This window comes from Exophiala viscosa (genome assembly GCF_022695815.1).
Source record: "Exophiala viscosa unplaced genomic scaffold EDD37scaffold_6, whole genome shotgun sequence".
Lineage (NCBI taxonomy): Eukaryota > Fungi > Ascomycota > Eurotiomycetes > Chaetothyriales > Herpotrichiellaceae > Exophiala > Exophiala viscosa.
The window spans coordinates 613,210-639,702 of record NW_026944358.1 but is presented as its reverse complement, the minus strand read 5'-3'; the positions used below and the strand labels follow the sequence as shown (position 1 = coordinate 639,702).

Below are 26,493 nucleotides of genomic sequence, written 5' to 3'. Positions count from 1 at the left end.
ACTTGTCTTCTCTCTTGCTTCAAAGACACCTAGAAGCCATCCGAGTTAAGTGCAGATTCACCCTTTACCTGCTGGGATACGGAGATCGGGAATACCCTCAAGGCGTTGCTTTACTCCAACTTTCACCTCCTCTTCCTCCTCGTTCACCACCTTCCTACACCTACGACCACAACGTTGAAGAACATTTCTGCACCCGCCTGCATTCAGAGCCTGACCTCCTTTCCCTGCACCTCTTGCAAGGTTTCCAGAGCACGCAGCTTTCCTCAGTCTGTTACCACTCCCAGCACGAAAACTCCATCACCGTCCATTCACAAGTCTCCTTCGTCGCGTTTGGCACCAAGAATCCCCAGCCTGCACCAGCAAGTTTTCTTTCGACACCCCTGGTGTACATAAGAGCAAAAGAGAACAATAATAAAGACCTTGACCTGAATTTGTCCCTCTGGGTGTGATTTCCAAGTCACGCGACATGTCTGCATCACCCACGTCGACCACCGCAATGTCTTCAGCGAAGCGACCCCTGGAAGATCCCTCCTCCCCATCGGCCCCAACTGACCTACCAGAAGCAAAACGGCCAGCTCTTGATAAGGTGGTCAAGGAAGAAACTGCAGTGGAAGGCTCTCACTCAATCGACGGTGCTGTTGCTGAGAGCACAATACCCAGAGAAGAGCATGCTTTACCTGCACCAGTCACAAACGGAGCTACCGTATCACACGCAGAAGTCCCTGCTCTGCCAGCAGCAAATGGAGGTGCATCCTTGCCACCTGCAGATGCCCTGCCCCTTCCTTCTACAGCATCCCAGTCTGAGCGAGCTACGTCTCAGGCGCCTTCTACGACTCCACAGGATGAGACGAGCTGGATTCACATTCGTGCTGTAATTTCAAGCGCAGAGGCTGCAACCTGCATTGGAAAGGGTGGCGAGAACGTCACGCAGATTCGAAGACTTGCCGGTGCAAAATGTACCGTCAGTGACTATTCTCGCGGCGCTGTCGAACGGATTTTGACAGTTAGTGGGGCCCAAGACGCCGTTGCGAAGGCATTCGGTCTCATCATTCGCACTTTGAATAACGAACCGCTTGAAGCCCCCTCCACGGCGCAGTCCAAGACCTATCCCTTGCGACTACTCATTCCACATATCCTTATTGGGTCGATCATTGGCAAGTCTGGTGTTCGTATTCGAGAAATCCAGGAGGCTTCTGGAGCTCGACTGAATGCATCTGACACATGCTTGCCACTTTCCACTGAACGGTCCTTGGTGGTGTTGGGCGTTGCCGATGCTGTTCACATTGCTACATACTATGTAGCTGTGACGCTGGTCGAGCAGCTGACGGAACGATTCGGCGGTCCCGCTGCCTCGGCCTACGCAACCAGGAGTGGTGGTCCTGCTGGTGTCGTTCCTGGTGGCATGCAGGTGGTGCCATATGTACCTCAACCTGCCGGAGGTCAATATGGCCATCCTGACATGTACAAGAGACACAACACCCAGCCGCCTCAGCGTATGCCACCACAGCCTTATGGTGCTCCTCAAATGCACATGCCTCCTCAGCAACCATATGCTCCCAACGCCGCACCTTATGCGGCCACACCGCGCACGCCCAGTTATGGCGGCGCCATGCCTCCTCAGCCAGCGGCGGCGGCCTATGGACAAATGCCACCTCAACCAGGGCCACATGGCCAACCAGCACAACCAGCTCACGCCATTCCGGGCCAGCCCATCACACAGCAGATATTCATTCCCAACGACATGGTCGGAGCTATCATCGGCAAAGGCGGCGCCAAGATCAACGAAATTCGGCACCTCAGTGGCAGTGTCATCAAAATCAATGAACCTCAAGACAACAGCAATGAACGATTGGTCACTATCACCGGGACGCAAGAATGCAACCAAATGGCCTTGTACATGCTGTATTCGAGATTGGGTGAGTCCAAAACGTGAACAGTCACAGCTTCAAACGGGGACAGGCTAACAATGAATGTAGAAAGTGAAAAGCATCGCATTTAGGTCAACGACTCCGGATGTTGAGCCCGGTATTCTGCTAGGCTTCTTTGTGGAGGACGATACTTGATTCTTCGGGGAACAGGGGACTGCTGGAGCTGGGACGATATGATGAAGGTCAAAGTCGTTGCATCATGTTGCCATGATGGGACAGTGGATCGAGAATGAAAAGTAGTCGAGTGATTTTCAGCAGGCCGAATCAATCGTCCTGGGTCAGAGATGATAATTCCTCGGCCAAATTAATACTTGTATCATCATAGATTGCCTTATCAAAAATCCATTCGCCTTGCTTTCAAGCACCTCATTCTATGGGCACGTGTATTGTATATTCGCCGCCGAGTGCGGAAAACCACTGTCTGGCCCATTGTGGATCTTGACCGTTCAATTGGCTCAGCAGTTGCGGGGAAAAAGAATTGCTTGTGCTGCCGTCGTGGAGGCGAGGCCAAAAATTTCCGCAAATTCATTTATGGTGATTTGCTGAAACAGAAGAGTTTTCTCTTTACCATACTCGACGTTGCTCTTGCTTATTGATCTCGAAACTCAAACACCATGGCGTCGACACATCACCAGCAGCCCCCTTTCCGGGCCGAGCATATGGGATCCCTCCTCCGACCCCAGAAGCTGTTGGATGTAAGAGCGACTATCCGCGACAAGAACATCTCTCCCGAGGAAGCTGGACTTCCTGCCGTTGAGAAGGAAGCTGTTGCACAGATCGTCAAAACCCAGCGCGAGTTGGGGTTCAAGGGTGTGAACAGTGGAGAGTTTAACCGCACTCGGTTCTGGGGACTGTTCTGGGACGAGCTCGACGGAACGATACGTCTACAGGATGCAGAGGCCAGCATGTTCCGACTGTACCACCCGGACGTGGTCAGTCTGATTGAAAAGGACCGAAAGGTCATGCCTGGAGACTCTGTCATTGCTGGAAGCAAGATCCGCCACAATGGTACCGAGTCAAATCTCCATGAGCTCAAGCTGGTGCAAGCTTCTGTTCCCAAGGAGGAATGGGGCAACATCAAGCTTACCATGATTACACCTTCAGTAAGTGTTTGCGAACATACTGACTCGGGGTGGTTGTATGCATTGTTGTCCAACTGACTGTGGCTAACTCGTGGGTTTTTAGTGGTTCCACATGAGGTACAAGCAAGGCCGAGCATACAAGTCGGAAGCATACCAGAATGAAACCGAATACTTCACGGATGTCGCTGCCGCCTACTCACGAGAGTTGGAGGTTCTGTACGAAGCTGGTCTCCGAAATGTACAATTTGACGACCCCAACCTTGCTTGTGAGTATCAAAAAATCCCCTCTTGACGTTAAAGATGGAAACTGATTGTCATGACGCAAAGACTTCTGCTCCACTGCCTTCCGAAAAGGCTGGGAAGAAGACAAGGACAACGACGGCACGGTCGACGACCTTCTTGACTCCTATATCAAACTATACAATGACTCGATATCCAAATGCCCGGCAGACATGCACACGGGAGTCCATCTTTGCAGAGGCAATTTCATTGGAGGCAGACATTTCTCCGAGGGATCTTACGATATCATCGCCAAAAAGCTGTTCGAGAACCTCAACGTCAACACTTTCTATCTGGAATACGACACCCAGCGAGCAGGCGGCTTCGAGCCCCTCAAGTATCTGCCTAAGAACAAGAATGTCATCATCGGCTGTATCAGCACGAAGCTGCGGGAACTGGAGGACAAGGAGAAGGTGAAGGAGAGAATCTACAAGGCTGCCGATTCCATTGCGGAAGGATCTGGCCAGTCACAGAAAGAGGCATTGAAGAGAGTCGGTCTCAGTCCTCAGTGTGGTTTCAGTACCCATGAAAGCGGATATCCGCTGAGTGATGACGACCAGGCGGCCAAATTGACTTTGGTGCGAAAGATCGCCGATGAGGTCTGGGGAGAGCCTTGATCTGTGTAAGAAGTATGAGCACCCTAAGAGCTTGCATGAAAGAGTGAGTATGTTGTCCGCCAGTGGCTTTTCAACAAAAGCTGGATTAGACAAAATGATTGGTCGCTTCGATTGGGTTTCAACACGATATCCCACGGAGTGATAAATGGGATCGGGTTATCTTTATATATCTTACCAAGTACGGTATCCGAGCAGTGAATGAAAGCAATGATCACGATGATCGTGGATGGAGGGGATGGCAACGTTCACGAGGACAAGCCTATCCCTCTAAGAATCTCGGATGGATGCCGAGTATTGCCTCCCGGGAAGAGCTGCACCGAGCAAGACTTAAGCCGAGAGACGCCAATGCCTTGGCCCTACCCAAAGGATGTGACAGGACTTCGGTAACTGGACGGTTTTCCCCCAATCCCCGCTATTCATCTGCCCCAAGCACCTTCGCAACCTCTTGACCCCCACAAAGCTCTTCGGAATCATTCCATTCTTCAACCTGGCGGGAGAACTTGGTCGGACTTCGAGGCGACTGCTCAAGCCATATGGACATGACAAGACGTCTGCCATCTCTGCTACCTGGTCAAGCTGGGCAAGCTGAACCAACCACCTCATACCGTACGGTCGAAACGCCGTCTTTGGCCGTCGGCATATGAGTGATCATGTGGACGCCGTGCTTTCGTGACCTCCAGCTCCTTGTAAAATGGACAAGCATATCGCGGGGCGCCCCAGTCATTGACCGCTCCAGCTCGCCCCAAACATGGAGTCGTTGCTTACCACCCCGCGCGTTTCCATAGACGTGATCAACCCAAGGACTGCATGTTCGGCGCTTGAGCCGACGGGCGATGGGATATATCCACGGCTGATCACTCCTCTCGAGGACATCCCTTTCTCTTCCACTGTTCTTAGCTTCTGAGCGACCGGAGACCCCAGCGTGCTTCGCGACACCTAGGACTTCTTCTAAGGCTTCTAGGATAAGGACTACTGTCAAGATGGCAGGCTCAATCTGGTATACGTTGGGTATAAGTGTCTTTGCCGCGATAGGCACCTTCCTCTTTGTATGATCGCCCCTCTCCGACCGCTGGCGCACTTGCTCATGACGACCACAGGGTTTCGATACTGGCATTGCCACGACAAGTGCGTTTGAAAATCCATGCCCTGTAGCATCATCCCGCACCAGACTGACAGACGTGTTTAGCCATTGCACACGCCAGCTTTACTGACTACATGCACCATCCCAACAAAGGCTTGACTGGCGCGGTAAGCATGGCCTTATAGATCCTGTGGAGACACCGTCGACTAAGTGTTCTACCAGGTCGTATCCGTATATATCGCCGGCGAGGCTGTGGGAGCTCTCACCCAGACCTTCATCGGCGATAAACTCGGCCGCATCCGATTCATGCAGCTCATGTGCGTGGTCGTCACCATCGGCACTGTGATACAGACAGCGGCCGTCAACATGGGCATGTTCCTTGCTGGTCGTGTGTTGGCTGGATTCTCTGTTGGGTATGTATGCCATTGTCTCAAAGAGGGTCTGGAGTTGTCAAAAACTGACTATCTGGTCTCACAGCGGCCTCGTCGCCACAGTTCCCATCTACCTCAGCGAGATCTCTGCTCCTGCAAACCGAGGCCTCATCGGCGGCATCTCCGGTTGCGGTATCTCACTGGGAACAATGGTGTCCAATTGGGTAGGGTTCAGCTGCAGTTATGCGCCCTACGGTACGACGCAATGGCGCCTGCCACTCGGTGTTCAGATCCCTTGGGGTATCATCCTTTTCATCGGCCTAGCGACATTCATGCCCAATTCTCCGCGACAGTTGATTCGCAATGGCAAGATCGAAGAGGCACGTCTGCAGTTTATTCGCATTCGTCGCGATCTCTCGAGTCATGAAGTCCACGAAGAGTTCGCCCTCATGCGTGGCCAGATCGAGTTCGAGATGCACAGAGAGATCAAGTCCCTTGCCGAAGTCTTCAAGTTGTTCCGGCACAGAGCGCTGGTGTCGATTGGCGTACAGACTATGACGAGCTTGACTGGCGTGAATGTCATACAGTATTACCAGACCATTCTCTTCAAGTCTTTGGGAATCAGCAGCCACATGATCCTCGCTCTGGCCGCCGTTTACGGAACACTTGCCTTTCTATCGAATGTGCTCACCACGAGATTCCTTGCTGACCAGTGGGGTCGTCGTAAGATGATCCTGGCTGGATTGACGGGCATTATCATCATCGAGATCTATGCGTCTGTCATGCAGCTTGAGTTCCAGAACACGGAGAATAAAGTCGGCAAGGGGTTCGCGGTGCTGGGTATCTATCTGTTTGTCGTGACATACTATGGCATGTTGAACAGTACGACCTGGCTTTATGGAGCAGAGGTGTTGCCTATTGCTTTGCGCTCAAAGGTCATGGGTCTGGCCGCTGCGTCGCATTTTATCGTGAACGTCGGAAGTAAGTATCTTTCCCAACGGCATTGCCTCTTACAAGGCTTGTCAGGCTTCAAGACTCGGGCTGACTCTTCCTTCCGCCTCCAGTCACCGAAGCTGGTCCTTCAGGTATGTGATTACACAAACCAGTTTAGGTATTGTTCGGTTCGGTTGTGGCTCTAACAGATTTGTTAGCTTTCGCAACGATCAAACAGAATTACTACTACGTCTTCGTGGGGTGCTCGACGTTCTTCCTCGTCATGGCATACCTGTATTTCCCGTGAGTCTTTCCGGTTCTCCTCCCGAGCAAGGTTCTGCTGCTTGAGTAACGGTGATACTGACGATTGATCGCAGAGAGACAAAGCAGAAGACATTAGAGGAGATTGCGGCCGCGTTCGGCGACAAGGTCGTGTTGCTGGACGAAAACGAGGTTGTAGTCGAGGGGGCTGCTATGCAAGATAAAGTCGATGCTGTGCAGGTTGAGAGTGCGCCCACTGTGAAGGTTCAGCACACTTGAGCCTGGAGGTCGTTTGTCAGGAGGAACGGATGCATAAGAGGGTCGTGGTGGCGTGCGATGATTGAATGTCCACATGGTATGCAATGTGTCTTGCGTATGGGAGTAAACCCCTGCTACATAGGTGTCCTTTCTTCCGCCTATGATCTGCCCTGAATCACGCCACTCCGGTAGACTTGCATACCGGTAGACATTCTATAGAGCCTGATGAGCGCATACATATTGTGAGGATTTGTCTATCGACAGGTCCCAATGAAAGCGAGGATCTCCCTCGCTGTAATTTCAGGCTGCTCTTCAGGCACGAAATGACCACAGTCCTCGACGATGACAAGTTTGGACCTGGACTGGACCTCCGCCTCGGCTATGCCCAGAACAATCTTCATCGCCGAGCCCATGGCTTTCTCCCCGCCGATCGCGAGCACAGGCACGTCAATCTTGACCTGACTGAACTCGTCCACGTACTGTCTCGCACTTCCCGCAAAGGCGCGGTAGTAATTAAACCCGTTCGTCATGGCGCCAGGCTTGCTGTAACTCGCGACGTAGTGGTCGCGTTTCGCGCGCGTGATGCGCTCCGGGTGCACGCACTTGAGGTCGAAGAACCAGTCGAGCAGTTGGCGCTCTTTGCCTGCAGTCAAGATCTCGGGTAATTCGGGGAGAGCGTTGAATGAGAACTGCCATAGGCGGAGATTTGCTGCGTCGGGGAGCGGGTATTCGAGTGGGGGAAGTAGGCCTGGGATGCCGGCGTCGATGAATGTCACGCTCAGGAGCGACTTGGGGAATTGACATGCCCATGCGTATGCGATCCAGGCTCCAATGTCGTGTGCGATGAGGTGGTATTTGGTCTGGTCGCCTAGTTCGGCGCTCACGGTCGCGGCGAGGATATTGCTGATGGTCTTGGTCGTGTAGTCTTTCGGACTGGGCGCGGAAGAGCCCAGGCCTGGTGGGTCGAGGATCAGGACGTGGTGGTCTTGGGCGAGTAGTGGAAAGACTTCGGCGAAGGATTCTGCTGTTTGGGGCCAGCCTGCCAGACAGATGATGGGACCGCTGGTGCCCTTGTTGGCGCCGCCTGTTAGGGCGTGGATGCCGTTAGTGAGGGACTTGCTGGTATATGTCGGGTGGGACATCGTGAGTGGCAGATGAGTCTGTCTTCGATGTGTTTGTCATATTGGGATCTGGTGTGCTGGCTTTTATCGTGTTGAACGGTGAGTTATGAGTCATGTACTCGACACGGTCTGGAAGACGAGCTTTGTACGATCTGTGCATATTCAGCTGCTTGACAAGATCCACGATCTGCGCGGTGTGTTGCAAAGTTAGTAATTAATCATCCCTTTGGACTTGCGGGTTCTGCGGGTGTTGCGGAAAGTTTGCTGTCGAATTGTACGAAACGGCTCCACAGCCTCGTCGACTCCATACCTGCTTCATTTGCTCATATACCACGGGCCAAATTCAGATTTGCCCTCTTGGGAAGATTGTAAGTAACCCTACCCACTCACAAGCCATCGACCAATCTGCAGTCTTGAGTAAGGGTGCTTTCAGTGGGGACAAAATTATCAACCAAGATCCCAGAGCGGACGAATGACCAGGCTCGGCTTTGCCCAAATGCCAAATAGCTTTTGAGTGGCTTTTGAGCTGTTGAGAAGCTTGAGCATGTTGCTGCTGTTGGAGGTCGTAGTACGGTTGAATCGCTTATTGACTGGTTTCCACTTGGGGCTATCCGTTTGGGTGAACAGGTCAGACACTTCCGTGGATGGGCGCCATACACCATTCCATTACCAACATATCTTCTCTGCCTCAGGGCCTTCAAGCCGGGTGGTGGGATGTTGATCGTGTATGTCGCCGGGCGTCACTTCATTCGTGAACCTTACCTATATCACAATGGACGGCCAGATATGAATCTGGCCAAGTTCGCCGAGAGAGCTCTTGTGTACTGGTTTGGATGATCACACGAGCCTGTCGCCAGATGTGATGAAGTCTGAAAAGAAATGCATTTTCTGTACATACGGCCGCTCGGCAGCCGATAGCTCCTTACACGAACTTTCCTTGAAGCAATAACACCATATTGAGCTCCGTCTATTTTCCTTTCGAAACCACATCCTCAATCCTTTTTCGTGTCTCGTTGGCGGTCTCATCAGCCCAGTGCGTCGCCTCCTTCGCGATCCCTCTTGCTTGCCGGTATGTGTCCTTGGCAATGCTGCTAAGTTGAAGGTGTGTTTCTGCGACTGCGGGTACTCTCTTTTCATATTCCCAGATCAAATTAGACGTATTCTCCATGGTGACCGGAATCAAGAACCAGCCTGCCGTGATACCCACTGCCAATGGGAAGCTGGCTCTGATCAAGATATTCCGGTTGCGCGATACTATTGAGCCGGCAAGAGTAGCGACCAGAACGTAGATTGCTCCGGGTAGTAATTGCTCTCCAGTTTCGGCTTTTGGTGCTAAAGATGCAATGGTGTTGGCGAAGTTTGTTTCTTTCTTGAATGCCCACGTCAGGAAGTCGTTGACGGAGTTCTCGGCCAGGAGCGAATGGTGGTAGAGGAAGACCCTAGCATTCTTGACTTGCTCGGTCAATCGGTCTGTTGGGGTGGGAGAAGTCGGGTGTGGTTTGGAGTCCGTTGCTGGAGTTGATGGAATCGTGGGAGCTGTAGGTGTGGCAGGATATGATGAGTAAATGGGTTTCTTTTCTGGGAGCTGCGGAACGTTAGAAGACGTTGTCTGCGCGGGGGGGAAGTCGTACTTGTTCTTTCGAAGGAGCTTCTGCGAAAGCTGTTCGGACTTGCAGAGGTCCTTGAGTCGCCGCGGCGCCTCCGAGTACTACGAGCGCGGCTCGCCTCGACTAGACACTGTTAGCGATGGAGGATTGACCCTACTGAGGTTGCTTACAGCTCGCAGCATCTGTATACGCGCCATGTTGGCAGCAATTCAGGTGTTATCGCTGCTGGCGCAATCCGGGGGAACTTTCAAAAAGCATGCAACATGCAACTCGATTCTCCAATACGAGTAAATTGACTTAGAGCTGCTCGCGGAGAATCGGCCTTGGCCTACAGTAAACCGTGCCGCTTTAAAAAATCAGCTACACCTTGTTCTCACTACCAGGTACCTAGCACCCACCTCCACATACGCTTCATGTCACCCTCACCTCATCCTTTTCCGCAAGCAATCGAGGTAGTCGAGGTATCTGAAGATGTGAGTGCCGTTGACATGCACCCGTACCACCAAGGAATGTACCTAAGGAAGAGCAATATATGACGGTAGGGCCCAAGGCAGGTAGCGTTGAAATTCGAATTGTGCATGCACAAATAGTCGCAGCACAGGCAGCACCTGCTGGAATGTGTCAGCGTCTTTGTATTCAAGAAGCACCACAGAATACAATACAACACCTGAGTCTATCGCAGAGACCTCCAGAACACCGAGACCATACGACCACTCTGCCTTCAGTATGTATATTCCACAGTACACTGCTGCTGGGATCCTCAATAACCAGATCGGAATTGAGGGTCTCCAATTCGTCGAGCGTTTGCCCCTTCCAGCCATTAAAGAAGATGAAGTCCTGGTAAAGATCCACGCCGCGTCACTTAACTATAGCGACTTGATGATCGCAGCGGTAAGAGGTCCCCGCTGCTCCATAACCCTGGGGCCCTGAAGCAAGATCACGCCCAGGGCGGCCCTGGACTGACAATGGGCAAAAAGAGACTTGTTCTTGGATCGGATGGAGCTGGCGTGGTCGGAGCTGATTCAAAGTCACTTCTTTTCACCTGGGACAGTGTGTTTGTACACATTTGACCTGCGGGCTAGCAGAGGCCGATCTACCTGGGGTTGATGATGTGGGTGCATGCCTTGGTCAGACTGTGGACGGAACACTCCGGCAATATGGCGTCTTCCACGAAAAATCTCTGGTCAGCATGCCTTCCAACCTCACCTTTCTGGAGGCTGCCACATTGTCATGCTCTGGCCTGACAGCATGGAATGCCCTCTTTGGGCTTGAAGGCACGTTGCCAAGGACTGGGGGCACGATTGTGGTGCAGGGCGCTGGCGGTGCGTCGATTGCTGCTTTACAGGTGTGCTACACCGCATTGCAACCCACCTCATGCCTCAAATCTTCCAGCACTGCAAAGGACAGTCCTGACAAGACTTCTAGTTCTCACTTGCCGCAGGGGCCACTGTAATTGCGACCACCAGTACGGAAGAAAAGGCAAGCAAGCTGAAAGCCCTGGGCGCACACCATGTGGTCAACTATCGAGAAACACCTGATTGGAGTGAACGTGTTAAGGCCCTCACACCAAATGGCAAAGGCGCTGACATAGTTGTGGACGTCGGTGGAGCTTCTACCCTTCGACAGTCAATGGAAGCCGTTCGCCGCGACGGATTGATTGCAGCCACAGGAGTTTTCGGACAGGCACCAGACGGCAGGGTCTCATCGCTACTGGACTGTATATTCTGTTACTGCACTGTCCGTGGTTTCTTCCTAGGTTCCAGAAAACAGTTTGGCAACATGAATCGTTTTATTGAGACACATGACATCAAGCCTGTCTTGGACCAGAAAACATTTGAAATGGCTTCAGTAAAGGAAGCATTCACCTTTCTGCAAGAACAGAAGCACTTCTCGAAAATTGGTATCTCGCCTTATTAGAAAGAGGCAGGTCAGAGGATAAGGTGGATCGAGCGTCGATTGAATGAGAACTCCGTCAATGAAATGTGATAGAGACCGGTGGCCTGACTACTAAGCCAGCGATAATAGATAAAAGTGTTGCCACCCCTTTCGGCTTCCCAATTGAATCTTACCTTGCTCTGCTGCCTATTCCTTTCGAGACCTTCACCATTCTACACTACAAGAACTTTCAAAATGGCGCCGGAGGCATTGACATTGGAAGAGGGTCGAAGTCAGCGAGGTCAATATCGCATCTTCGCTCTCCTCTCAGTTCTGTATGCTGCCCTGTTCATCTCGGCTGTCAACACGACCATCATAACGACAGCTCTCCCAATAATCGCAAAACATTTCCATTCTACGACAGGTTATACTTGGGTTGGCGCTGCATATGTCCTGGCCGACACAGCATCTGGTCCAGTATGGACCAATTTTTCGGATATCTGGGGACGAAAGATTATCTTCCTCGTGGCCGTCGCCCTTTTCATGGTTAGCTCTCTGATATGCGGACTCTCGACAAGCATGGCCATGCTCATTGGAGGACGTGCGCTTCAAGGTGCTGCAGCTGGTGGCATAATGTTGTTGGTCACTGTTGTTATAAGCGACATGTTCGACATGAGGCGACGAACTCTCTACCTGGGCATTTGTGATGTTATATGGGCCATCTCAGGAGCTGTTGGTCCCATTATCGGAGGAGCTTTCGCCGAGTATACCTCGTGGAGGTGGATATGGTCAGTCAACGTTCCTCTTTAAGGCCCGAATGCAACGTTCACTAACGCGGGTCAGGTATACAAACCTTCCCATCACTGCTGTCACATTCCTCGTCGTGTGTCTTTTCATGGATGTGCACAACCCCAACACTCCAATATGGCGTGGTCTAAAGGCCGTCGATTGGCTAGGGAGCATGGCACTGCTGGCGGTCACGCTGATGACTCTCCTCGGCCTCAACTTTGGCGGTGAATCGACGGACTGGACATCTCCTAAAGTTCTTGTCCTGATCGTCGTCGGTGTGGCTCTTTCCACCGTTTTCTTCCTCGTTGAGGCCAAGTACGCCAAGTATCCCATCATGCCACTCCACGTCTTCAAAAACCGCTCCAATGCTGCAACAATTGCGGTCGGGGCTCTTCATGCATTTGTAAGTGTCTGGCTGCATTCATGCGACCGCCCTGCTAACTTTTTTGTAGGCAATGATGGGTCCAGAATATTATCTTTCCCTTTATTTTCAATCAGCCAAGCTAGCGCAGCCTCTGCGATCTGGTCTTCTAGGCCTTCCATTCGTGTTCTTGGAAGGTATAGGTGGCATTGTCAGTGGGCTGATGATTCATCGCACGGGTCGATACAATGCGCTGCTTTGGGTGGGCGCAGCTTCAATGACATTGGGCTTTGGGCTGTTGATCGACCTCAAATCCTCGACTGATCTTGTCAAGATAATCATTTACCAGTCAATCGGTGCACTGGGATCCGGAATACTCATTCAGCCACCGATGATTGCCATTCAAGCGAACGTGTCACAACAGGAGACTGCCGCAGCCACGACCACGCTAACATTCATGCGTGGACTGGCCCAGGCAGTGTCTATCGTTATTGGCGGTGTCGTTTTCCAGAGTTCTATGGATGCTAAACAAGCAGAGCTTCTGAAAGAAGGGGTTCCTCGTGACGTGGCAGGGATCTTCTCGGGGCAGGATGCGCAGGTCAATGTTGATCAGCTTCGGACGATGCATAATCTCGCCCAGCAGCATCTGGTGCAAGAAGCATACGCGGGGAGCTTGAGAAATGCCTGGATTCTATATGCAGCAGTCGCAGGACTTACAATTGTTGCCTCTTACTTTGTGGGAACGCATGCCCTTTCCACCGAACACGTCGAAACGAGGACAGGTCTTGAGGAGCGGGACAGCAAAAAGTAGTCAAGACAAGCTTTTATGCCGCCTATTCGCGAGTGTCGAAAAGATCGCTTCCTATGGCCCAGGAGGCCACCGTATCTAGGTGAACGTAGTCGCCCAATGCGTATACAAGGGTTGTTCTTCACAATGATGTAGAAGCCATTGGTGATGCTAAATAGGCCACTAACTCCAAGGCCTGAAGCTACTCGTAGTTGTGAGGGATTGGGGTGCGCCTAAGGCGGCGTCAACTTCGCCTATTCTGGATCGGCAAATCGACTCGCTTCACTTGAGTTTGCATTTGCATATGCACATCTCCGTCATCGTTGCAGCCGGGGTACGATAAACACAGTGAAGGAGTCGCTTTTTGGTGGGTGTTGCACAAGGAGTATACTCCTTGCGGCTGCCGCCCTCAATCGATTCCTGTTTCGTAACATGCACAAGGTCCTGCGGCGACAGCCATGGACTTGTGCCAAATGCCTCCGCAGGCAGCAAAGACTCAATTCGACGGCGACTGGTACGGCGGCGGCGCAAGAACGTCCCTTCGAATCTGCCTATATCCACGGCTCTCCTGCGCGACATGGCGATAACGCACAGTTGCGGGAACTCTTCAACAACAAAGGCAGCTGGCAGACGTCGGCAAAGAAGAGCTCGGGATTGATAGGGAATGCACATTTGACGACACCACAGGGCTTTCAGAAGTTTGCGGAAAGGTCGCTGGCACAGTGTAAAAGACTCGTGGAGAGAACATTGGCAGCTTCGACGCTCGAACAATACAGAGCCATCCCCAAAGACCTGGACCGACTTAGTGATCTGCTATGTCGGGTCATAGATCTCTCAGACTTCATTCGAAGTATTCATCCGAATGCAGCTGTTGCTGCAGCTGCTAGTGCCTCGTACTCGCTCATGTTCCAATACATGAACGAACTCAACACTACCACCGGGCTCAATACACAGCTGAAGAAGGCATTGAATATGTCCGAAGTCACATCGAACTGGAGCGATGAGGAGAAGATGGTTGCAAAACTGCTAATCAAGGATTTTGCAAAGTCTGGCATTGATCTACCCGACAAGCAGAGGCAACAATTCGTGTCTATATCGAACGACATCGCTCAGATAGGGACTGATTTTGTCAATCAAATGGAGCACGCAAGGGATCATATTGCCTTTTCAGCTCAACAATTGAACGGCGTGGATCCGACCTTGATCCGAGGCCTCAAGTCCTGGAGCAGAGCCCAGATCCCCGTCTACAGTCCAGCGTCGAAGATGATTCTGAATTCTGCAAATGACCCTTCGACGAGAAAGCAGATTTATGTTGCTGAAAGAACGGCGTCTCGACAGACTATTGCGAGACTGGAACAGCTTCTCCTTCGTCGCGCCGAACTTGCAAAGCTCACAGGATACGACAGTTTTGCACAGATGACGCTTGCGGACAAAATGGCCAAAACTCCGGCAGCTGTGAGTAATTTTCTAGAGTCTTTGAATGCAAACAACAGGCCGCAGGTACAGAAGGAGCTGGCACCACTACTAAAAATCAAGCGGAAATTGGATCAGGGTGCGAGTGCCATTGATCCTTGGGACCATAACTATCTCCTTGCCAAACTGGCCCAATCCGAAGCGAGGTCTGGCCCTCGAACCTCGAAATCTCGACTGCACGATAATGTCAGTTCTTACTTCGCTTTGGGACATGTAATGCAGGGTCTTTCGAATCTCTTCGAGTCATTGTATGGTGTTCGGCTTGTACCTAAAGAGGCGCAGCAAGGCGAGGTGTGGCATCCAGAGGTGAGGAGACTGGACGTGTACACGGATAAGCAAGAACATATCGCCACCATGTATTGCGACTTGTTTTCGCGTCCGGGGAAACTTCCGAATCCTGCCCACTTCACACTACTTTGCTCCAGGGAGATTTCGGAGGAAGAGGTTCGAGACTGCCAGGAAAGAGGCGAGCCACTGAACAACGGGATGCCGACATATCTCGGGACCAACGCCATATCCGGTGTGACTGCTCATCATCAGATTCCGGTCATTGCCTTGGTGTGTGGGTTTCCAGACCCTAGCTCGTCTACAGGACCCTCGCTTTTGTCACTGCATAGCGTCACTACCTTATTCCACGAGATGGGCCATGCCATTCACAGCATCTTGGGGCGGACATCTATGCAAGGCATCGCAGGGACACGATGTGCCACGGATTTTGCCGAATTGCCTTCTGTTCTCATGGAGTACTTTGCTACAGATCCCTCTGTTCTGAAAACGTTTGCGCGACACTGGCAGACCGATGCTGTCATTCCGGATGAGATGATTGCAGCTCTGGCGGAGGAAAGGACAAAACAAGCAGCTAGGACGGGTGCTTGGAACAACGAGAACCAGATCCTCATGGCTATCCTTGATCAGGTCTACCACTCGGACGGGCCTGTTGAGAGGCTCCCGATAGGACACTACAATTCTACAGATGTCTTTCATGACATGTGGAACAAGTACGGAAGCGTTTCTGAGCCCCGCGAGACCAGGTGGCAAGGCTTTTTCGGACATCTCTATGGATACGGCGCGACTTACTATTCGTATTTGTTCGACAGAGCGATAGCACGACAAGTATGGCGATCTGTGTTTAGAGACGGAGAGAATGGTGGCGCTCTTGACAGGTCGGCTGGCGAGCGATTCAAGCAGGAGGTTCTCCGCTGGGGAGGCGGAAGAGATCCATGGTTGTGTCTTGAAGGGCTTATGGGCGAGGGAAGGGGAGTGTTGGCGGAAGGTAAAGAGGAGGCTATGCTTGAGGTTGGTAAATGGGGTGTGGGAGCGTCGAGTGAAGGATCGATGTGAGTATGAAGATGTTGGATACATATTTCATCACACACTGTATGACCACTCCATTACAGGTAAATTCTATACTGAGCCTCGGAATTGTTGGAGCAATAAGCATGATGATTGACACCATTTACTTTTGCTTATTAGTATCATCAAGTCGTATACTACCATGTGTGCCAATTGAACGTGGATAGAATGCCCCTCTATTCTTAGGACGGGCGCCGCTACCACTTCCAATTCCGTAGTCGGCATATCTTTTTTTTCCACAACCCCGCGGCCAGATCTCTCTTTTCAGCACATTCCGAAACTGTCGCCCGACTCACAATCACTATTCCTTGCGCCGCTTCGTCTCATATATGCAAGTCGTCTGGGAGGCAGACACAGCGGCTTTTGCCAGCCGCAAAAGGGCTGCAAGGGCTTGCACGAAATGTCGCGCCGCAAAGAAGCGCTGTCATCATACTTTTCAGCGTGCACCCGAGCAACAAGCCGACTCGGACGGCCTCGATAGAGTGCTGCCCAATCTCACACATAAAGAACCCATCCGTTTTGTCGGTGATTTGAATCCCGAGTCGATACTGACAGACCTTTCTTCACGTTCGAAGGGTGCTGCGCGGATCAGTCGAGTTGGCACCTGGGTTGAACAATCGCGCCATCCATCACAAGGCGGACTTCCATCGGAAGACCTTGGGCCACCATTACGGTCTTGCAACAAGACTCCAATCAACGTAGAGAAATATGGCAAGTTCGAGGGTGGCCGCAGAGTCTTGACCGGCCATCAACGCAATTATTTGCAGGCCGTTGGAGCCTTCAGAGTCCTGCCAAAAGCCACCCAGGATGCGCTGATCACCACATATATCGCCTGTCTCGACGGGTTATTTCCCATTTTGAATGGCCCGAGACTGCTTCGCGACTGGACCGACGGCCGGTGTTCGATATTCCTAATTCAAGCCATCTGTCTGGTAACGTGCAAGACCGAGGAAGCAGCACCGTATCTGCGCCTATACGATGATGGACCACTGCTGGATCCCATACCGTTCGCGCGGAGTCTGCACACGGGCCTCGACGCAGCTATGAAGGCAGATCTGGAGCCCGATCGAATCACCAAAATCCAGATCCTAACGTTGATGCATCTTCACAACGATGGTCCAGGAGGTATCGAAGAGTCCTCACTACACTTATCTCAGGCTATTCACGATGCTTGGTCCGCCGGCTTGCATATTCTCACACCTGGCCGCACGCCAAAGGATCCATCGAGCATGCTCTGGTGGACAATATGGACTCTCGACAAGTTTAACGCCTGTCTTGGAGGCAGACCGATCATGATTGCCAATCGAGATATTGACATTGCCCGGCCACCGCTGGAGGATGGCCCCAAAAGCCAAGTAATCCACCTCTGGTTTCGACTGGGCGATCTCCTCGACGAAGTCATCGAGTTTTACAGACCAACCGCAGACCCCGACGCAACAGGATGGGAAACAGAATTCCCATCGTATTCTTTACTGTGCCAGGACATTGATCTTTCCCTCCTTCCAGACGGCGAGCAAAGTATGTTTGATTCTTCTCGCGTCTACCCCTACATCATCCCCAAAGCTAACATAAAACCACTCAGGCATCCTCGAACTATGCTACCACGTCATTGCCATTCTAACCTGCCGCACTGGCGGCCCAACCACAGCTTCATATGCTCGACGCATCTCCGCAGCCGATCGTATCCAACAACTTCTCTCCAACGGCCGACACGCACATATCCCTCCGATCCCTCTAGTCCCGTACGCTGTCGGTCTCTCATTGACCGTAGCATACCGTTCCATCCGAGACAGAGCCAACGTCGATCTAGACCGTGCACAAGCCGACATCGCCACACGATGCGAGACGCTCGAAATGCTCAGCACATACTGGTGGACCGCAGACGCCATGGCACGCCTCGGTCGCAAGGCACTCAAAAGTCTCCAACAACCCGGCATGCAAAAGCATTCTATCACCAACATCGCCAACGCCATGGACGCCGAGCTCGCAGTGTGTAAATTCGGTCCTTTCGAGCACAACTCCGCGCCGTCTACCAGTGATCCCAAACCCGGCAGTGGCAATGCACTGCATGTGCTGTCGGACGCTGCGGCCGCACACTCGACCACCGACTCTGGTCCGCATAGCAAACACGGCCAGACCGTGTCGTCTGTATCAACCTCGTCCCCTGCTTCCACTATGCACACGCAGGCACTGCCAGGAGGTCAAGCCTCGCACACGCAAACGCACCTGACCAATGCCCTTCCGTCCAACACTCATCATTTCCTCGCCACGCCCACGACCACAGATAACATGGGACCTGACATGACCGCACTCGACCAGTACCCTGCTGACCAATACCAATTCAACGACCTAGATAACCTGTTCGAAGGCTTCTTTGACCTCAGCATGCCGACCATATTCCAGGACCCGCTGTTCGACGGCGACGCTTTTATGAATGCCGACCTGGACTTTGGTGTCCCTGTCCCCACGACAGACCACAGCGGTAGCGGTGGTGGTTTCGGGCTGACGACGAATCTGGCCCCTCCGTCTGTGTCGCCCTAGGAAGGCCGGCCAGCACGGTAGAACAATGAGTACGAATAATCATTTGAACCACAAGACTAGAAGCGAGTGCATATGCAGTTGGGGAGTTCAGGCTATGGGCCCATGTGATTAAACGCTGAACGGAGGGAGGTTGGACGAGGAGTTTAATGTAAGAACGAATAATCGGTAGTAACCTCGATACTGTGTCGTCTGATCTATCAGACCGCAGGGGTCATTCCAAACAGCACATGGCGATGTTGGCACAAGGCATAAGCACAAATAGTAATATAGTACAGTGAAGTGATCATGAAAACTTCCTGTGTTGCCGATCAGTCTCTTACCGTTCTTACATCTTTCTGACACGATACGGTCTGGCAGGAGAAGAGGATGTTTTCAATTTTCCATTGTTTTATCACCGTGTACGTGAATTCTGCATCATCCCTACCCTATCCTTTGAGTCCCAATACAATAATTTACAATTCGTCGTGTTCCTGGGGACCACCGGTGTCCGTGTCCGCAAGGACCGTCGCAGCAGCATCAGCAGCCTCGCTGATGACACTCTTGACGGCTTCCTTGATACCGCTCTTGGCCGAATCCGTGGCGGTAGTTGCGGCAGGCGCGGCCTTAACCAGAGTGTCGCTGGCAGCGGATGAGACATCCTCCATCTCAACATCGTCATCCTTCTCCGCGCTCAAGCCGTCCACACCGTGCTTGCCGTTGTCACGAATGAAAGCAGCAATGTCCTCAAGCGTTCTTGAACCGGAATAGTCGATTGGCGAGTCTTTGGCACCGGCAGGAAAGAGCTTGATGGTGGGGAATCCAGCAATCTCGTCTGGAACGTCGTTTTGAGTGGCGTCGATCTTAGCCACAGTGACCTTGGAGGAGAACTCGGGAGAAGTGTAGAGTTCGGCCAACTTCTCGTAAGTAGGAGCAAGACTGTGGGTTCGTCAGTAAACCTTGCGACAACCAAAGAAACAGCGGCACTTACGCCTTGCAGTGACCACACCATGGTGCGTAGAACTCAACCAGGACATCCTTGGAATCGTCCAAAACAATATCCTTGTAAGAATGAGCAACCACAACTGTGACTGGTCCTTCTTGCTTCTCTGGGATAGGCTCAGACTTGATGCTGGGTGAAAGCTTGCCACCCACAAAGTCCTTGACGAAAGCACCGATCTTCTTCTCAGTAAGCGAGGTGCCTTCGAATGGATATTTCTCGTTCTTGACGGTCTCTTGAATGGCGAAGGCAGGGAATTTGTCGGTTGGCAGGTTCAAGTTGCCAGCGTGAGCGCCAAAAGCCTTTGCGTCAATGGTTGCAAAGTTCATTTGACCCTTGTACTTCTCGGCCACTGGTCTCAAGGTCTCGGCCAGCGAGTTACGCTCTTCAGGAGTTTCGGCGAAGATGTATGCGAGGGGGATACCGGCCTAGTACAGTTAGTCCACGTATTCATATGCTGTCGAGAATTGTACGTACGCCCATGTAGCTTGCGTAAGTCTCTGGACCAACCTCGCCCACTAGAGGAGTCGAGGCAGTCTTGATGAACTTGGTAATAGCCTCCTCGTCAAACTTCTCGTCGAAAGTAGCCTTGCCTTCATCAAAGTCCTTGTAGAGAACGATGGCGGGCTGTTTAACACCCTCAGCTTTTGCGACCGCAGCATCGTTGATTGCTCCGAAGATGTATTCGTCTCTCAGAGATTCTGAGAGGGCGGTGTAGGACTGATTCGAGGCTTTGTCGTCGGCAGAGATGTAGGCAACAACTACGACTTTGTCGGTGGTCTTGAACTCTTCTAGGGTATCGGATGTGAGGAGAGAAACAGCAGGTAGTTGCTGCTTGGTGAGGTATGAGATAATCCTGCTCGGATCAGTAAATTGCGGATAGAGGCACGAGCAATGCATGACTTACGCAGGTGCTTTTCGTGCGCCGGGATATGGTTTGATGTTGTCGAGTCCACGGAAGACCTTGACGGTAGGATAACCCTCTACGCCATATTCTTTGCATAGATCTCCCTCGGCTGTGCAGTCGACCTTGACCAAAGGAATGTTCTTCTCCTTGAGCGTGGTAGCAGCCTCCTCGTATTCTGGGGCGAGAGCCTTGCAGTGACCGCACCAAGGTGCGAAGAACTCTGCGAGGACTAGATCGTGTTCAGAGACGAACTCTTTGAAGGTATCGGCCTTCAGATCGTGAACGTCGCTTGCAGAGGCAAGGCCGGCAAGCGCAAGGCTGGCCGCAGCCAGGGAAGCAAAAGTTCGCATTGTGACCGATCGAGATGGACAGTAAGGGAAAGAAACGATCGGAGGTAACTCAGGAATGGAAGGAAAGATAAATGAGAGAGGGTGGAATCTTTTGATGGCTGGAATCAAGAGATGCTTCAGGGGAGTTCCTTCGGTTGCCACGATGACCTGCGGGCGGTAGTGACTGAGGATAGGTGTTCACTTGTCGGAGTCGACCCTCCGCGGCCCCCTTCAAAAGGTAAAAGTGGCCATTGCGGCTGCCCCTTTTAACTCATCTCCTGGATCTTGGGTCAGTATTCACAGCCTCAGTCTTAACGGTTCTATCACTGATCTACGATATCCTGAAGGCAGTCCAATTGCAAAATAAGCTACAACATTGGCGTAAGAGTCACCGAAGAACAAGATAAGTTGCTACAACGAAGAATAGACCATGTGGACGCCAGTGCTTGGCCGATAGGAATGACGGCTGTTGATATCTCGTTGTATAGTATTTATAAGCAAGGATCACTATAGAAGCCCAGGAGTCCAGCCACATGGCGACGTCCAATCTCAATCCTCCTCCTCGGAAAGAACTATTGTAGGTATCGTCGTATGTCGCATGTCATTTCCCTGACCCGTGCCATGCCCTTCCAACTCCAGCGCCATCTGATATGCATCGGCCTTGCCACGATCCACATCCACCAGCATCATCAATGGAAGAGGCAAAAAGATGAGGACCGCCAAAAACACAAACGCCGGTCGAATTTCTCCGTAGCGATCAGTAATGGCTCCAACAATGGCAGGTCCAAAAACGCTTGACCCCTTGTCTGTGATCGCATAAAGGGCGTAAAATGCTGCTTCAAACCCTGGCGGGATCAGCTCGCCGAAGAATGCTCGACAATAGGAGGACAAGCCGCCCAGAACAAAACCGTATATGGCTCCAAGGGGATACATCTCCCACGGTTGCTGTAGCCCAAACACTCCGTAGCGTCTAATGGCAGGGATGTATCCTAATAGGCCGTATAGGGGAATGATCTCAAACAAGCAAATGCATGCGATGATAGTTTGAGAGGCGCGCAGATTGAGTTTCCGAGAGAAGAAGCTCCAGTTGAACGCGCCAATGATCCCAGCGATGGTTCCGATGACGCTGATGAGGCCGAGTGCCTCTGTTTTCATTCCAAGAGAGGTTTTGGCGAAGAGCACTGCAGTCCCACTGACTGTGGCGATACTATCACTGAGCAAAAACCATGCAACCAGGAAGATGACGAGATCTTTGAGCTTCCTGGCTTGCCCAATGGTTTTGAAAAGTGACTTCCAGGCAAATGTAACATAGGCCACCCACGCATAGTGTCCCTTCAATGCATCCGGCAAAGGTGGGCCGGGTCGAGGTCGCAACCACATAGCCGCCGGGATACTGAAGGCGAACCACCAAAGCCCAACAACCATGAGGACAAGTCGCAGTGAGAAAGTGGTAGAACCCGTTGCGACAATGATAAGTATCCCAATGCATTGAACAAGCAAGCCTGCGATGTAACCAATCCCGATTCCATAGGATGATATCTTGGTAGATAACTTTAGTGCTGGTGAACTAGCCGCCGGAGAGCTTTCGGCTGGTGGAGTGAAATCAGGTCTGTTGCGAGGTAGCAGACTTGTCGTTGAGTTTGCCAAGTGATGATCTTCGTCCTCCTGATATTCTCGATTCTGAGCAAGACCTGGTTGCTCTGCTGGGCCATCGCCGACGTGGTCGTCGTTCCCATCGATCGAGGGATGGTGTCGCACCAGTAGGGGAAGAAAGGAGTTCAGCAAGACAAACGAGGCGCCAAAACAAGTATTGGCTATGATCGCAAAAAGGGCCCCGAGCAGGTAAACCTTGGGAATAACGCCAATGAATAGTGCTGTCGTGGTTGCGCCGGTGAATGCGAAGATGAGGAGAAATGTTTTGCGGAAGCGGCCGTGGTCGGCGGCGGCAGACATTGAGATGATGAGTAGGGCTTGAACGAGCACGCTGATGGAGAAGGTGTACATGGCGAAGCTAGCAGTGTTGATCTCGGCCCCCAAGAGGTAAATGACACACGGCGGAAGTTCGTTATGGGTGTGCTTTGGGGTGTCGAATATGCTCGCGTTTGGTGTCGTGCCATGCTCGGTCTGCCAGCCGGCACGACATGGCGTCGTCTTGTCTTTCAGAAGTACACCGTTCTCTCGGGCAAGCTGTTCGAGAGTTATGGGCAAGAAAGAGCCCATTGCGCAAATCACAAAAACTTCTGCCGCCCATCCGTAAGAGTACCAACCCCATAGCTCTTTCTGGCTGGTCGGCCTTGTATCTTCATCCGCGTATCTTGTCTCCGCTACCGTGTCTGAGAAGTCATCCATCTCGGAATCTGAGCGGCCCCAGAACGAGGCTTCGTCGTCTGCTTCGACCGAAGGGGTTGGTGAGATCAAGCTTGCTTTGGAAGAAGAGCTTTGGCGAAGCAACGGCGGACGTGGTGGTTGCGTCGTCGACTGCTGCGATTCTCCATATCGGGGAGCCTATAAGGAATAAGGGTTCAGTAAGGGTTAGGACATCATAAGCGTTGACATTGGAAGCTGATGCGCGCGACTGGCCGATGACAAGGAGTGAGAGTGCGCCGCGCATTGCGCGGGGAAGGTACAGTACCATTGTTTGGGGCTGCTCCAAACCCTTTTGGTGCTTGAACACATCTGTGCCCTTATCACCTGCTACCCTCCTTTATACACCCATGTCGAACCATGTTTCCTCCCTGTGAGATGCGCAAGAAGATCGCAAGGAAAGTCAGGATTTTCTCAACACACAAGACTCCAAGTTGCTCTCAACTTTTGCTGGGACCTAGCAGCAATCAAGTGGAGCTGGCACCACAGTTCGGCTGAAGCTATCCAGCGGAACGGCCCCTGGGTAAAAGCCAAAGGTTAGGTAAAGGACTAAGAGGAGCATCGAAGATCTGCGGAATGAGGGCATGATCCTTCTGACATTTTGTCTTTTATCTACGAGTACTTATCTTTTCATTGCCACTATTGCTTTCAGACTTGGACCGAAATGAGGTCCTCGAAGCACCGCATGACCTGTCATGATGCATCCGCCATATCGAGATAGGCTAGCACACGCGTTCACTGGCCTCACTTTGATCGAGCTAAAGAGTCAACAGGTGAGAATATCACACCCTCACATGCGCCTCGATACCTACCGTGGTCTGGTGTAGGTTGATGGCTTGCAGGAGATCACGATAGACCTTGAAACTCTGTCCAATCAGATCTGCAAGCCGGATATTTCCATTGTTGCTGTATCACTGGACACAGGTAGCTTGACCTTTGTACCTGGGAGATGCTCATTAAGGCGAACGGAGTGCGAATTGGGCGCTGTCCGTTGGTCAGTTGAGAACTGAGCGGCCGGTAGTCTATGACTTGTAGATCGATCATAACATAATGACTGCTCCTTGAACGGGGAACGAACGGGGCAGAAAGTGATCAGATGAGTATCGAAGGCGATTTCCGGAGCCTGCATGTCATGCCCGGTGAATTGCGTGCGCGCGGCAGAAGCCTTAAGTGTGACTTTGGTCTCCGTGGAGGAGCAGCTGATAGTGGAAGAGAGATCTGGCTAGTCACCATCACGTGCTCTTTGATATTCTGTGATACTGTCAGGTTCGTAGACCTTTAATCTTTTCTTCTATTTCATGCAAGTACCTCCTTGACCTCACAAGATCATCCTCATAACTCAGGTGCTGACCTTTTGGGCAATCCTGGTCACACCCTTGCAACACCGAGCAGTCTCTTCCCTTTACCTAACAGCGGAAGAAATTCAGCCTCCGTGTTGCCCATTCGTCCGCGAGGTTTGGGAGAGGATATTCATGACGAAACCAGGTAGTTGGGGGTGTGCTAAGAAAAACACCTACACTCGGGAGCCCTGAACGGTTGAAAGCAAGCCATCAGTCCAGTATATACGCAAATCGACGAGACTATACAAGCACTCCGGCTCTACGCAAGGCTCTATGCAAGGGTCAACATGTGGCACGGGTGGATTCTCCACTATCGTTTCCAACTTCCCACGCTTCCCAAGACCTCGAGAAAAACTATGCTCGGAAGTTTTCTTCGTCTGCTCTCATCCTCCAACTGTTGAAGAGGTGGCGTCCCGCGCTTGACAGTTCGGTTCCTACAACTTGACGTCCTTGCTAGGTATCCGTGAGCCTGGACTCTTACGCTTAGTCGTTCGGACATCTTGTCACCGATCTGCCGTCAGCAAAGCGGCCCAGAGCCATATCGGGGTGTTCTCGACGGTAGACATGCCGTAATGAGCCCTGAAAGAACATTCAGGTCAGTCCATTGCAGCAAATTTTGTGGGCCAAGGTATCGACTTTCGAGGATATCTGTGATTTCTGGCCTGGTGAAGAACGAAGTCCTTGTTTCAGGCACTGCTGCTGGCCACCATACACATAGCGCATCGGACGAGGCGGTGAAGTTTGCGAGATGTATGCTAGGACGAGGCTATCAGGTGAGCAAATCCTGGTAGATGTGGGTAGGTTCGTCTTGCATGCGCGGAGCCGAGAACGCGGAGAAACAGTATATATGCTCATTCGGCTTGCTTCTCGCTCTCCATGTCATTCGTCCCTCATCGTTGTTCTCAGTACTGTATTTGTGTTGTCCTTGAGCTGGGCTCGGCAGATTTTCTTAGAGTGGTCGTTGTTTTTTCTTTTCATGCATGGTATGAGAGACAACATGGTCATGGTATACTTTGCAGCGGCTGCATCAACGGTGGTGGGTCAACAGATCTCACAAGGCGGCAATGCAACGAATTTGGACGAGAAATATCTACTCTCCTGGTGTATACACGTGCCGAGCTCGGATTCAACGTTCGTGCGGTTCTATGGTATCATGAAGTCAAGCCGGCGGCCGTTTCACCTGATCAGATGCGCCGGGCTGCTACGAAGAGTCAGTACCTGCTTATGAAAGTAGGTGCAGATAGACAACTGAAATGGAAGTGAATGATCGTCGATCCGTCGAGCTTAGCTGGTCAGTCCAACGTTTCAACTCAGTCGACTTGAACAACATTCTTGATTGCGTGCATCCGTAGATCATTTTATTCTGCGAACAGGACTTGATGTTGAAAAGCAAGAAAGATCATTCTTGCGATGAGATCTGCATGTATTGGGTCATGTGATTAGGGCGTCCTTGGCGTCTCCGGCGGCGTCTCGTGCCGCTTCCTCCCTCTTGCCTGTCGCTTTCCGTTCTGCTTCAGGCTTTCATTCGTTTTCGGCTACCCTTTGCACCCAACCCTGGAGACCCCAGTCCAGCCAATCAGCCAGCAAATCTGCCTGCATTTACCGGCCTTGGAACCCTTGTTCGCTTACCTTACCCAGTGCCTAACCTTTTGACAGCCGACTTCCGATCACTGGCAGGAAGTGCAATCAGCAATCCCTTTGCAAACTCAACACCACTTCACAACAAACCCTTTACCACATTCCACGCTTATCGGACTGTCTACTTATTTCGGTTCGACGGTTGTTCGCTTGCCGCCTTATTACCTCAACCGTGCCATCCCTCCGACCCGATAAACATACCTCCCACCTTCTGCAAACGCA

General features: G+C 51.9%; 12 protein-coding genes across 12 annotated transcripts; 8 read left to right on the top strand and 4 right to left on the bottom strand.

Annotated features, from left to right (window-relative positions):
- The first annotated feature begins 209 nt into the window (after positions 1-209).
- On the top strand, positions 210-2,297 carry EDD37DRAFT_430895 (uncharacterized protein). Its single transcript, XM_062812672.1, has 2 exons — positions 210-1,916; positions 1,977-2,297. The coding sequence occupies exons 1-2, from the start codon at positions 467-469 to the stop codon at positions 1,997-1,999; spliced, it is 1,473 nt and encodes a 490-aa protein (XP_062669502.1). The 5' UTR covers positions 210-466; the 3' UTR covers positions 2,000-2,297.
- A 245-nt stretch (positions 2,298-2,542) lies between these two features.
- On the top strand, positions 2,543-3,906 carry EDD37DRAFT_650709 (5-methyltetrahydropteroyltriglutamate-homocysteine methyltransferase; the record flags this gene model as incomplete). Its single annotated transcript, XM_062818280.1, has 3 exons — positions 2,543-3,031; positions 3,114-3,276; positions 3,338-3,906. The coding sequence occupies 3 exons, from the start codon at positions 2,543-2,545 to the stop codon at positions 3,904-3,906; spliced, it is 1,221 nt and encodes a 406-aa protein (XP_062669501.1).
- A 792-nt stretch (positions 3,907-4,698) lies between these two features.
- On the top strand, positions 4,699-6,948 carry EDD37DRAFT_430742 (MFS transporter). The gene is made up of 8 exons (XM_062812669.1): positions 4,699-4,952; positions 5,004-5,031; positions 5,093-5,154; positions 5,210-5,400; positions 5,465-6,339; positions 6,423-6,443; positions 6,510-6,594; positions 6,669-6,948. Exons 1-8 carry the CDS (start codon positions 4,887-4,889, stop codon positions 6,829-6,831), a joined length of 1,491 nt encoding a protein of 496 aa, XP_062669500.1. The 5' UTR covers positions 4,699-4,886; the 3' UTR covers positions 6,832-6,948.
- On the bottom strand, positions 6,757-8,262 carry EDD37DRAFT_430761 (putative epoxide hydrolase). The gene is made up of 2 exons (XM_062812670.1): positions 7,048-8,262; positions 6,757-6,833 (listed from the first exon to the last, which is right to left on the bottom strand). The coding sequence occupies exon 1, from the start codon at positions 7,950-7,952 to the stop codon at positions 7,065-7,067; it is 888 nt and encodes a 295-aa protein (XP_062669499.1). The 5' UTR covers positions 7,953-8,262; the 3' UTR covers positions 6,757-6,833; positions 7,048-7,064.
- Positions 8,263-8,745: 483 nt separating this feature from the next.
- EDD37DRAFT_430870 (apolipo protein O-domain-containing protein) lies at positions 8,746-9,876 on the bottom strand. The gene is made up of 3 exons (XM_062812671.1): positions 9,709-9,876; positions 9,563-9,661; positions 8,746-9,516 (listed from the first exon to the last, which is right to left on the bottom strand). The coding sequence occupies exons 1-3, from the start codon at positions 9,733-9,735 to the stop codon at positions 8,899-8,901; spliced, it is 744 nt and encodes a 247-aa protein (XP_062669498.1). The 5' UTR covers positions 9,736-9,876; the 3' UTR covers positions 8,746-8,898.
- A 388-nt stretch (positions 9,877-10,264) lies between these two features.
- Positions 10,265-11,455, top strand: EDD37DRAFT_609823 (alcohol dehydrogenase; the record flags this gene model as incomplete). Its single annotated transcript, XM_062815163.1, has 4 exons — positions 10,265-10,429; positions 10,471-10,588; positions 10,621-10,883; positions 10,964-11,455. 4 exons carry the CDS (start codon positions 10,265-10,267, stop codon positions 11,453-11,455), a joined length of 1,038 nt encoding a protein of 345 aa, XP_062669497.1.
- Positions 11,456-11,610: 155 nt separating this feature from the next.
- On the top strand, positions 11,611-13,374 carry EDD37DRAFT_591919 (major facilitator superfamily domain-containing protein; the record flags this gene model as incomplete). Its single annotated transcript, XM_062814525.1, has 3 exons — positions 11,611-12,201; positions 12,257-12,605; positions 12,655-13,374. Exons 1-3 carry the CDS (start codon positions 11,669-11,671, stop codon positions 13,372-13,374), a joined length of 1,602 nt encoding a protein of 533 aa, XP_062669496.1. The 5' UTR covers positions 11,611-11,668.
- Positions 13,375-13,653: 279 nt separating this feature from the next.
- On the top strand, positions 13,654-16,355 carry EDD37DRAFT_632038 (mitochondrial intermediate peptidase). Its single transcript, XM_062816687.1, has one exon. The coding sequence runs from the start codon at positions 13,783-13,785 to the stop codon at positions 16,162-16,164; it is 2,382 nt and encodes a 793-aa protein (XP_062669495.1). The 5' UTR covers positions 13,654-13,782; the 3' UTR covers positions 16,165-16,355.
- Positions 16,356-16,452: 97 nt separating this feature from the next.
- On the top strand, positions 16,453-18,943 carry EDD37DRAFT_430493 (uncharacterized protein). Its single transcript, XM_062812668.1, has 2 exons — positions 16,453-17,694; positions 17,759-18,943. The coding sequence occupies exons 1-2, from the start codon at positions 16,506-16,508 to the stop codon at positions 18,715-18,717; spliced, it is 2,148 nt and encodes a 715-aa protein (XP_062669494.1). The 5' UTR covers positions 16,453-16,505; the 3' UTR covers positions 18,718-18,943.
- Positions 18,944-19,169: 226 nt separating this feature from the next.
- Positions 19,170-20,950, bottom strand: EDD37DRAFT_658134 (prolyl 4-hydroxylase, beta polypeptide; the record flags this gene model as incomplete). Its single annotated transcript, XM_062818951.1, has 4 exons — positions 19,170-19,632; positions 19,685-20,121; positions 20,171-20,549; positions 20,601-20,950. The coding sequence occupies 4 exons, from the start codon at positions 20,948-20,950 to the stop codon at positions 19,170-19,172; spliced, it is 1,629 nt and encodes a 542-aa protein (XP_062669493.1).
- A 528-nt stretch (positions 20,951-21,478) lies between these two features.
- EDD37DRAFT_564982 (UMF1 family MFS transporter) lies at positions 21,479-23,278 on the bottom strand (the record flags this gene model as incomplete). Its single annotated transcript, XM_062814032.1, has 1 exon — positions 21,479-23,278. One exon carries the CDS (start codon positions 23,276-23,278, stop codon positions 21,479-21,481), a length of 1,800 nt encoding a protein of 599 aa, XP_062669492.1.
- A 1,979-nt stretch (positions 23,279-25,257) lies between these two features.
- EDD37DRAFT_430478 (uncharacterized protein) lies at positions 25,258-26,005 on the top strand. Its single transcript, XM_062812667.1, has one exon. The coding sequence runs from the start codon at positions 25,382-25,384 to the stop codon at positions 25,859-25,861; it is 480 nt and encodes a 159-aa protein (XP_062669491.1). The 5' UTR covers positions 25,258-25,381; the 3' UTR covers positions 25,862-26,005.
- The last annotated feature ends 488 nt before the right edge of the window (positions 26,006-26,493 follow it).